Source organism: Lissotriton helveticus, chromosome 4_1 (genome assembly GCF_964261635.1).
Source record: "Lissotriton helveticus chromosome 4_1, aLisHel1.1, whole genome shotgun sequence".
Lineage (NCBI taxonomy): Eukaryota > Metazoa > Chordata > Amphibia > Caudata > Salamandridae > Lissotriton > Lissotriton helveticus.
Window position 1 is genome coordinate 1,136,235,113 of NC_136063.1, and position 12,023 is coordinate 1,136,247,135.

At 44.8% G+C, this 12,023-nt stretch overlaps 1 protein-coding gene across 1 annotated transcript in view; it reads right to left on the reverse strand.

Moving 5' to 3' along the window:
- LOC144828118 (neurexin-4-like) overlaps positions 1-12,023 on the reverse strand; it is a 251,799-nt gene that overhangs the window by 48,604 nt on the left and 191,172 nt on the right. Inside the window, exons 8-9 of the mRNA XM_078686238.1 lie at positions 3,927-4,081; positions 2,360-2,486 (exon numbers count right to left, since the gene is read on the reverse strand). Coding sequence (XP_078542364.1) covers positions 2,360-2,486; positions 3,927-4,081 — 282 coding nt within the window. The remainder of the gene's footprint in view (positions 1-2,359; positions 2,487-3,926; positions 4,082-12,023) is intronic.

The following is a 12,023-nucleotide window of genomic DNA, read 5'->3' on the forward strand; positions in this document are numbered from 1 at the left end:
GTTTCCTTACCAGTATAAGAATTGGCTTGGTAGTTTGGTTTGCCTTGTTCCCATCATGCACTGGGACAGGAACAGACTAATTTACATATAGCCAGGTTCTGAGCTGGGATGGTGCATTGAGCTAAAAAACGGTGATGGATTATAACCATGATCTCTTGACTTGGTAAGAGTATTCTGCATCATTCAGAAACTCTGTCCATCACCACCCCCCTTTTCCAAAATCGGTTTATCCACACTATGTGTGGGAGGGTATGCTCAGACGTGAGTCCCTTGCTCATTGCACCATCAGGATTCAAGCAAGCCGGGCCGAAGAAGGCTGTGATGCCAGAAACCGGTCCCCGGAAGCTTGTTTCCTTACCAGTATAAGAATTGGCTTGGTAGTTTGGTTTGCCTTGTTCCCATCATGCACTGGGACAGGAACAGACTAATTTGCATATAGCCAGGTTCTGAGCTGGGATGGTGCATTGAGCTAAAAAACGGTGATGGATTAAAACCATGATCTCTTGACTTGGTAAGAGTATTCTGCATCATTCAGAAACTCTGTCCATCACCACCCCCCTTTTCCAAAATCGGTTTATCCACACTATGTGTGGGAGGGTATGCTCAGACGTGAGTCCCTTGCTCATTGCACCATCAGGATTCAAGCAAGCCGGGCCGAAGAAGGCTGTGATGCCAGAAACCGGTCCCCGGAAGCTTGTTTCCTTACCAGTATAAGAATTGGCTTGGTAGTTTGGTTTGCCTTGTTCCCATCATGCACTGGGACAGGAACAGACTAATTTGCATATAGCCAGGTTCTGAGCTGGGATGGTGCATTGAGCTAAAAAAAGGTGATGGATTAAAACCATGATCTCTTGACTTGGTAAGAGTATTCTGCATCATTCAGAAACTCTGTCCATCACCACCCACCTTTTCCAAAATCGGTTTATCCACACTGTGTGTGGGAGGGTATGCTCAGACGTGAGTCCCTTGCTCATTGCACCATCAGGATTCAAGCAAGCCGGGCCGAAGATGGCTGTGATGCCAGAAACCGGTCCCCGGAAGCTTGTTTCCTTACCAGTATAAGAATTGGCTTGGTAGTTTGGTTTGCCTTGTTCCCATCATGCACTGGGACAGGAACAGACTAATTTGCATATAGCCAGGTTCTGAGCTGGGATGGTGCATTGAGCTAAAAAACGGTGATGGATTAAAACCATGATCTCTTGACTTGGTAAGAGTATTCTGCATCATTCAGAAACTCTGTCCATCACCACCCCCCTTTTCCAAAATCACTTATCGGGTACCAGCATGCTATGCTACCTTTTCATGCAAAGCAGTTTCATTAGGGCATCTTTTGCCGTGGCTCCCATTTTTTCTCATTGAGAGTCTTATTAGGAAATGCATCACTGAACATCCACAAATACCTTTTAGCAATTCATGTCAGTACCCCGACCACAGGTTTTAGATCGGCACCCGCAGAGTGTTGCGCTACCCCAGCATCACTCAGCACCACCACAGCACCACTCAGCACCACCACAGCACCACTCAGCACCACCACTCAGCACCACTCAGCACCACCACAGCACCACCACAGCACCACCACAGCACCATTCAGCACCACCCCAGAATCACTCCACAGCATCACTCAGGGCCTCCACAGCATCACTCAGGGCCTCCACAGCGTCACTCAGGGCCTCCACAGCGTCACTCAGGGCCTCCACAGCGTCACTCAGGGCCTCCACAGCGTCACTCAGGGTCTCCACAGCATCACTCAGGGTCTCCAAAGCATCACTCAGGGCCTCCACAGCATCACTCAGGGCCTCCACAGCATCACTCAGGGCCACCACAACATCACTATGCGCTACAATCACTTTTATTTAAGTATTAATTATTTAAAAAAATTAAAAGCCATTGTTATTTGTAATATCAATACATCTAAGTCACGTAAATACAAAACATGTTGCATTACAAATGCTATAGGTGTCACATTTGCGAAAGTTATAACTATTGGCATTATAAATGACAAAGCTATTAATTTAGCTGTTTTCAAAACCAACACATAAATAAAAATATTGTCATTTACAAGACCAATAGCTCAAACTTTCCTAATGCGAGACCTATTGAATTGCAAATGCTTGTTTATTTTTCACCCTCAGGAGCTGGGGAAGAGATTCTCCATCTGATGAGGAAAAATAAGTGCTGGTCAGGATGGAAGAGCCTTGACATCTATTCATGACTTACCACCCTTGGTATTTGGTGCACCCATGTTTAAAAGCACTGGGTGCGGGTTTCTAAGCAGAACTTTGGGTATCAGTACTTATTCTATTAAAAATGAAGCGCTGAACATACGTGTGTGTCCTCTAAGCATAACGTTTTAGAATACCTGTCATTCCACAAGCGCAGCCCTTGCTCTTTCGATCAGCTCCTCCCCAATAAAACATCTTCTCTCCATTCCAAGATACCCACCATCCCCATCCTGATTGGATGAAGCGAATGTGGCGGCAGTCAAGCTGTAATCATAAAAGAAATCATAAAAGTTGCCCGGTCAACTGCAAAATTGATTAACACACATGATTTCAAACCAAGGACTTAGGTAAAAAGTTAAATTGCCTAGGAGTATTCAATTAAATGACTCACCAACTATGTCATTTAGAGTATGTGTTTGGGTGGCCCAATCTCTAAGGCTGGATTTGTCAAAGGCATGCCTGTGTCAACCCTGCAACAACCTGCGTACCAGGGTCGGAGTTCCAAGCTATGTCAGCAGAGAAAGTTTACATAGTCAATGTCAGAGTCTGAGGAAAAGACATCCCAAAAACATCCTCCAGTGCAGGACTCACCAGTGATGAAGCATGCCACGAAATGTTGTGGGTAACGCGACCCCTTAAATATCTATTTTTTAGCCAATAGGTTAGGAGTGCTCTAGTACATAGGGAAATACATTTGCCCTCTAATGGTTGATAAAACCCAGGCACCTTGTGTGTATCTAGCGCAGAACGTTTGCCAATGGTGCTTTTGCTAAGACAAATGAGCATCTGAAGCCCAATCCTAAAGAGTTTCGGACATAGATGTCATGGCGATAATAGTTCTTTGGCAGCTGGCTTACCCAAATTAGCTTCTCACAGTGGAGCGGACTGCTGCTCAGCCATCGATAACAAATCGGTTCCCTTGACTCTGAATGAGGAGGGGAAACCACAAACGCAATGCCGCATTGGTTGACTTTTGGCCAATGATTTTACTGCCCATCTCTAAGTCCCTGTCATAAAAACGCGTTCAGAGTGAGTTGTGAAGCGCTTGGTAACTACTGACATTATTGACACTGTAAGGTTCACCCAATGTGGGGTTCCCTCCTGATCATGAGTTCTTGGCATTGAAATGGTGGATAACATGCAGAATTGCTGTACCAACTGGATTCTTGTTATACATTGATTCACTGTGTCTGCAGGTGGCAGGAGAGCAGCTACTTACTGCTTTGCCTGACACTGGGTATGTGAAGAGCCTAGGGAGGTCTTGCCTTTCAGAAAGGGTTTACCAGCATATTATCTTAATACACTTAAAAGGCTGGTCAATTACTCCTCCTGATCAATCTACTTGACAGCTGGTCAATTCTCCAAATATCTGTTTTCATGTCCCTCACTCTTATTACCTTTCATAGTGCTTTGAAGTGGCAAGGAAGAGGCATGCAACATATTACAATAACCCACATTAATTAAATGTAATAGGTATGAATCAGGGGAAGCTGGATAACTTAAGACAATACGACAAAACCGTTTTGCTTCCTTATGAATAAATAAGAGAGTAGGACTACTGACGCAAATTGTTATGCTATTGTATAGTCCAAAAATGAGTTGTGCACTTAGTCTTTTAGGCTTGCTTACACATGATGCCAGGATATAATCTCATTAGAACAAGCACTGTACCTGCGTTCTGACGTCAATAATAATAGTGCTTACCCTCACATACTGTTCACAGGTGTCAGACACCTTGGCCAGTGCATTCAACTGAGCCAGCTCGGTTCCATACTGCAGCTCTCTGTGATAGCACCCTGCTTCTTCACATGGAGTCACACGAATGCGGTTCTCACTGTCATGGCTGACTTCGGTTATACCTCGAATAATAATCAATGTTATGTTATTTACAAAGTACACATTCAACAGAGAGCTCAACTTACTTTTAGAATTTTTCAGAAGAATGGAGGAATTTGAAATCCATAACAGAACAGATTATCAGATGTCTTTTGTGAGAGCTAGGTTATATCCTGGTAACCTTATTCAGTGGCAGCCATTTTGGATTGAGAATAAAAGTTCTGCATCCAATGTCGAGGATGAAACATAGCAAAGAGCCTCTAGAGCATCTGGACAATCGGGAATAAGGTTGCCATGAGGTCAATGGAGAGATCGATAAATGGGCTTGTCCATACATTGACCAATGAATGAGGCCATGGATGATACATGAATGAGATAATGAAAGTGCTTATGTGTATGAGTGGGGTTTGATAGAAATGTTATTATAACTTTGTGGTGTGGCTTGCTCTTAACAGACTGTTGGCAGTGCATGTGCAGTTCTGTAACGATTGGACAACGATGCCTCTCTAAAAAGTGTAGAATATGATGAAAGTAAATCGTTTTTTTCCTTTTCTATGGAAATGGGTGCACAGTTTGAAGCGTCTTTAACTGCCGCCTCTGTTAGCTTTTCTTTCTTTAATTTGGAGTAATGAAAACAGTTCATAATATCTACGCGAACAACTTAATGTCAATTAGAACATTGGAATGTTGGGAGCTCCATTGAAAACAATGGAGTGCTCCGGGCTTATAATGGTTGGTATAAACCCGGAGCTCCAACATTCCAATGTTTCTTTGTTCACAGCTCTGGCTGTGAGCAAAGGCTTCAGGGAGCCTGAGGGGATTCCAATCCCCTCGCGCTCCCATAAGGCTTTTTTTTTTTGTTAGAACATTCTGCCCTCTAGTGGCAGAATGTTCTAATAGCCTTATAGCCCTTCGTAGCTGGGCTATACGGGCTATTAAAGTCCCTCTCCCTTGTTAAAGGCCCGAGCCGAACGCTGGAGAGGCCTTTAATAGCCGTATAGCCCTCTACTGCGGGCTATAAGGCTCTATTGAGTCCAAGCATCATTAATCACAAAGCCTTTACTGTGATGAAAACACAATACTGGACTGTTAAGACTCCCAAGTCTCAACTCAGTTTGCAGCCTCTTTAACACCATCTACTGCCTCTGCTCACTGAGGCCCGTTAGCCCTTGGCAAACCACCTCACCAGAGATCATTGTGTCCCTAGTTTGTGAATGAAACAGGAGTGAGGATGTCCTAAATATGGACTTCCACACTTGGTGAGATTGGGAGCAAGTCTGTGAACATTTTGTCCTAATTTGTTCAGGTCTTTTTTTGGGAGCACAGAAGCATTTAAGTTCTCATGGGGGTATGCAAGATCTCGCTGAGGCGTGCGGGGTGAGATCTTGCAGCGATCTTAGTTTTTGCCAGAGTATCTAAGGAGACCCTGCCCTAAGCCTGTGTTCATAGTCATGGAACCGCACTGGAGGCAGGATGACTTTCCAGTTCTTGTGAAACCTGCACTTATCATGATGCCTGCTGGAGCAAGGTGAGATTCGTTTGGTGCATGGAGAAAGTACATCTGCATCTGGATGATTCCTCAAAATCTGAGAAGGTGAGACTTGATTTCTACCAAAGATTGATAGAACTTTAGTCCTTCGCCATAGTGACTTTTCAGGGAAAGAAGCCCGAGTGTTAGGTTAGAATGACTTCGGGCAGTTTTGGAGAGCCCCTTTGAAAGTTTCGGGAACTGGGCTCAGGGGAGTAGAAAGGGGGTGAGAGGATCTGTAATGTAAGATTGTACAAATAACAGAAAAGAACACTAAAGACTAACTTCTTTCCAGAGGGTTCTGAAGTGAAGACAGCCCTCAATCAGGCTTTTGCACCCACCAGAGCACAGAATGAAACTTCATTGCAGCGACTGATGACATCAGAACCATCCTCGACCGAGGAGAAATGACTACACTCATCCTCCTTGATCTCCCCGCAGATTTTGGTTTGGTCTATTACAAGTCACTCATCCAAAAGCTTCAGCACTTGGGTATCTGTGGACTGACCTTCAAGTGGATATTCTCCCTCCTCATGGAGAGAAGTCAACAAGTTAGACTTCTCCTTCTACACCTCAGAACCCAAGAAACTCATCTGCAGAGTCCCTCAAGGATCGTGGCTCAGCCCAACCCTCTTAACACGCTCAAGGTGTGAGTGGCAGAAAGTTCCAATCTGCTTCCCTGTAAGTATTCTGGGTTTGGCATTCAGTTATTTCCAAGTTGTATAAATTGCTTCTGGAGTCTTTCAGTAATATAAACAATATACAACAGCAAGGTGCAGCACACAAACACTTCACCAACATGTGTTTCGGACAGCTAATTTGTCCATCCTCTGGGTTTTATTAAAGTGACAAAGTAACCACAACAACATAGTTGGGCTCACAAAATAGTCTTTTCCCCTAAAACTTTTTTACTCTTGACATGAATCAAGGATTCTAAATAAGCGAATTAGGTCTTATTTAGAGTTTGGCAGATGGGACATTCTGTCAAAAATGTTGTGAGTGTTCATATTCCATATTACAAGTGCATTATACCCTATGGCACTTGTAATACAATGGACAGGATATTTATCACGTTTTGACCGAGGATCCCTTGTGGCAAACAACAAAAAAGGTCATTTAGGCCATATGTACTACCGTTTTTGTTTGTCGCAAATGGGAAACTGGCCAGTTTGTGACCGCAAAATTGGTCTGCCTGATGTACAAACCCTATTTTCCGAGTTGGGACCTATTACTGACTCGTAAATTAGTGTTTGCGACTCTCTATTAGGAAGTGGCATGGCAAGGGTGTCCCTTCCTAATAGTAACTCACACTTCAATGTACAATTGTTTTGTGACCTCAATTGTGGTCGCAAAACACTCGCAGTTTACCACCTACTTCAAGTAGATGGTAAGCTACTCGCAAATAGGAAAGGGTTCCCAGGGGACTTTATTTAAAAAGCAGTCACAGACATGATGGTCTGCTGACCCCAGCAGGCCACCATCCCTAGGAGTGCTAGCCATTCTGTATGCGGTCGCAAATTGCACCTCCGTCATGAATATTAATGAGGCATGCAATTTGCGACCCCATTAGGACAACTGTGCCCTGCCTGCTGGCTAGTGCCTGGAGAAGAAGAGCGCTTTATCCTTCTGCCCAGGAGGTGAGGAGCTGACACCGGCGGCGCTGCGAGAGTGCTATATTTCCCTAGTTGAAGGGCCTGTGCTGCTCTGCCTGCACTCTAGCGCCTAGTGGGACTATTTGCATGACTACCAGAAGAGGTGCGATATCTGCTGTCCCTGAGGCTCTTGGTGGGACCTAGCTCCCTGAAAGCTCTATATTTTTCAATTACCCCCGTGTGTGCTGCATTGTGGGGCTGCCTGGGAGAGCTGCTCATTTGGAAGGGCCGCGGGAGCCTACCCAGTGTTTTGCCACCCTCGCAGGTGCCCAGCCCGCGTTATTGCCGCATTTGTACTGTATTTTCTTCCTCAGCGGGTGCCCACCCCGCCGCATATTTGTACTTTTAAAAACAGCAGGATCCCACTCCGCTTTATGCTGCCACATAACGGGAGCCTACCCCGTGTTATCGCTGCGAGGCGGGAGCCCACCACGCTCTCTAAATTGCAACAAAGAATTCACCGCCTCCAGCCTGGGAGTCCAGGAGAACCACGTGGGCTTCCCCGTGATGTCCAGATAGCCGTGCTGGGATTGGCGCCAGCGGGAGTGTGACAGCACCCGTCTGAGGGAAGTCCCGGCCACTGGAGAGGAAGGGCGTCACACAGGAGCCTACCCCGCCTACCCAAGAGGCAAACCAAAAGTCCCAGGTCGTGCGAGGGGCGGCCCAGGTGAAGAGAGGAGGGAAGCCCCAGCCGCCACGCCGGAGTAGGCTGCGCTGGTCATACTCGCTGGAGACTTCGTTTCGGGTCATACCGCAGCGTTTCCCCGCTGATTAGGAAGGACAGCGGGAGATCGGTGGAGCGAGCTGCTGCTCCACAGGCTTCAAGGGAGACATCCCCCTGTGTCCCCCGCATGGACTGAATAAGCCCCGGACTGCCGATGAGTGGGGCTGGGTTCTGGAACTGTCGGAATGCTGGCCGAGGCTCAAAGAGTGCTGGCGCGAGTCCCTGCCATCCCAGCTGCACCGTAGAAGCGGGCAGCTGCAACGTGGGGCCACTTCAGTCAAGTAGCCCAGGAGGGGGCCCCAACCCGCGCAAGTTAGCCAGAGACACCCTTAAGCCTCACTCTACCCACCTGCACGCCAGACAGGGGGCAGTTGCCCTGATGGGCATGTTGGTTTTTGTGTAACAGGGTGGGCCCTACCATGGAAGGGTAGTAATTTGGGGGCGCTACTGACTGTGTTTTATGCCCCCTGAGTACGAGTTATGCCTAGAGATAGGGTGCATTGCTACTGATGCTATGCACAGTATGTATTACCCTTCAGGCTCGTATGTTTATGCCCTGATGTCTTCATTATAGGCCCACTGCCAATAAGGTTGATGCCCCAGGCTCATGCTTTGATGCCCTGATGTGATGCATAGTGAAATACTCATGATGTTGCCCACTGCTGAGGTTATGGTTGCGCATATAATGTTAAATGCCTGGTATTAATGTCAGGCAGTGGTGTATTCATTCTAGACCTATTGCCAACGTGGTTTCGCGCTAATGTGATGCATATGGGATTTATGCCTAATGAGGTGTTATGCCTGAGATAAGATGATCCATGCCTTATGCATTTCTCCTAAGAAGGTGATGTCTAATATACTGCCCTGATGCTTACCTTTTATGCCTAATGCTTATGTTCTATTTCCCCTAAGGCTACAGCGTTGGTGTTCTGTATACTGTGCCTAACCTGATGTTTCTATTCCAGGCCTACGGCAACGTGGATTTATGCCTGAAGTTATGCATGATGGGTTTTCATGCTTAATGCATCTACGCTACTGGGGATTTCCTGCCTAATTTTATGCATAATGTGTTTCCGGCCTAAGGAGAAGTCTGAGATGATGCCTTCATGCTATTAATGTTTTCGTGCTCTGATGTGCCATGTTCTACTGTAGATGTTCCTACCTAAGGTTTCCTGCTAATGTGATTTATGCTCGCATGTTTACGTCTGAGCTAATGAGGCTGGTGCTTACAGCCATATTGTTGGCCTTATTATTTCACCAGTAGGTACTGGTTAGTGTCCATTTACTGTTCTGCATTAGGTGTTGACGATAATTTCATTTATTTTACTCCACAGGTACGGACTGCTTCCGGTTATCATTATTGATGGACTTTACATTCACCCTAATTGTACCTTGTAATGGTTCTGGCAGCGGCCCGATTGGCCCTGCCCTGTAAATAGCCCCCCTCTGTACATGACTATCGGGTGCCAGTTGGCGCCGTGTTCACCCCTGTGATTACCTCTTGCTGTTTTTCTTTCACCTAACCTAGTTGGGAGTCTCTTTTTGTAGTGTGCCTGGTGGGTCGCCTGTATGTGCTGCGTGGATGCTTTACACATTTCCTCTGGAGTTTGGCAGCCCGCTCTGCACCACGCTACCCATTTCTAACAGAGACACTGCTGTAAATTACATTTCGTGAGTCGCAAATTGCGAGTCGCAAAACCAATACATTTACGATTCTAAGCCTGAATCTTTATTCCTTGAGTTAAGTGCCTCCTCATGAATATTCAAAAAGAAACATACCGTTGGCCAATTAATTCCTATTGTTCAGCCATTTCTACTGAAGTTATACTTTACTTAAAGCAGTCATGATAATGCTTCTCATAAATATTAAATCCCAAAGCTATCGGAAAGGATTTTTTCATACAGCACTCAAAAACAATGTCATCCCACCAAACACTTGCTTCTAAGATAAGTTATTATTGCTGATTATTTAGGAGTAGATGTTGTGTAAATTGTTAACAGCTTGGTTGTCCCAGATGTAAAGGCGGACCCCTGACTTTGCTTTTTCAAAATTTGAGTGGCACTAGTATTTACTTCCCATTAGAATGATTGTGTGGGGTGAAGCTGTTTAATTCATGTGGCACTTTTCCACATATTACCTCATATGTCATTGTAAGGGCCTTAAAGTTCAATGTTTCCTGAACGGGCAGCCTATGCAGAGACATGCCTCAGATAAAATAGGTTCCCATGGAACTATGCTGGCAACTCCAGGAGCAGTGTAATTTAGGCTCCACAGTTACACGTGACAAATATGCAATTTATATTTGTACTTAGCACCACATATTCAGAGTGTTTTAACATTATTAATGTAAAGTGTTGCACTTAAACTCAGTAATGGAGTGCATTCACTGTAGAATTAGAGATTCATAAATGCACTGTGTGCCTTAATCTTATTAACTTAAATATAGTTCTAGAGATTTGATAATCATCCTCATACTATTAAAATATATTTACTAAGGAAAAGAGAACAATTTATGTAAATGTATTTACTAATGTTTTCACATTTGAACTTAGAATATAGTTCACATTTACATTCAGGTTCATGTAATTCAAGTTGCCTTTCCTTAAATTAAACTGCAACATGAGTTTGACTTTGAATCTAATGTACTGACATTTTCATGTATTTGTACTTATGTATGCACAGATGAGACGCATATTAAAGTGCACCATTGATTTAGTACATTTAGCTTGACATGAGTAGGCCTGTATTCCTATCTGCATGAAATGCTGAGCTTCCATTTCTACTTGCATCTCGTTTTCCTTGCAAGTGCATTCACATGGTTTGTTAGTTTGGGAATAGATGTCACACTGTATTACAGATAGAGAGCCTGAGAAGAAGACCTTGATGAAGAACATGGAGAACATAACATAACGTGCATTTGTAAAGCGCACGTTCACCTACAGGTCTCTTGGCTCTGAATAACAGATGTTTATTGTTACCCAACTCAATGGTACTCATTTTATCGACCTCAGGTGGATGAAAGACTGAGTGGACCTGCCGGGATTTGAACCTGTGACCATGAGATCGAACACAGGCCGCTGCAGTGGATGCATTAGTCCACTGAGCCACCAGACCCAGCCACCAGTACCAGAGTGTATACTGACATTCTCTATTCAGTAATGTTGTGCGGAGTTGCAGGTATCCAAGGACGATATTGTTCCCATGGTTGGTGTGAGAGAACCCACAAATGTTGCTCATAACGTGAGAATGGAAAGGACACTAGACCCCTCATGGCATGTATAGGTGGTGTACTCGGAAGTGTTTGTGGAAATAACGGTGTTCTCACAGGTCGCTGTTGACCACTATCCATTTGGACTTTAAGAGGTACAGACTTCACGCTTTTCCCTTTAATTCTTTCCTGAGTATGGCTAGTCTAACACTTATTTCCCTGACCCTAGAAGACTCCGGACCGAGCTTCTGAAATGCTGACACCTTCCCATATTTTTCTCTTCATCTGCATTTCCCCAGCTTTTTAGACTGATTCACCTTGTTAGTTTGAACTTTTAGTTGGATGATTTTAGACTTTACTCATGTCCAGGAGAGAGGAAAAGAGACTCTTCTCTGAGCATCCAATTTTTTATTAATCTTCTGTATCGCTGTAACTGAATTTCTTGTTTACCATATGCTGATGTGTCTGAACTTCTTTAGGAGGATGGGCTGCCCTTTGTTATCCTGTCTCTCTACAGTATGTTTTTGAGATTTATATACTGGAACCTGACTGCTAATTTGTAATAAACGTTGCGATTGTATTCACTAATTCCTGGTCCTTATTTTGTAGTCAAATGGGTTACACTGTTAATTAGAATGTTGAAAGATGCAAGCTGCCTTCACCTCCCAGTCGTCATATAAAAGGCCCATCAGATATTCAATTGTAAGAGGTTGGCCCGAGCTGGATCGCCACTCACATTGCCACAGTCTACATTTTTCGACAATTGGCCATTTTGTTTTTTTGTGGTGTCAACCGTCAGCGACTTACAACAATGCACCGCGCCTCCCATTATGGTACTTGCTACCTTCGCGC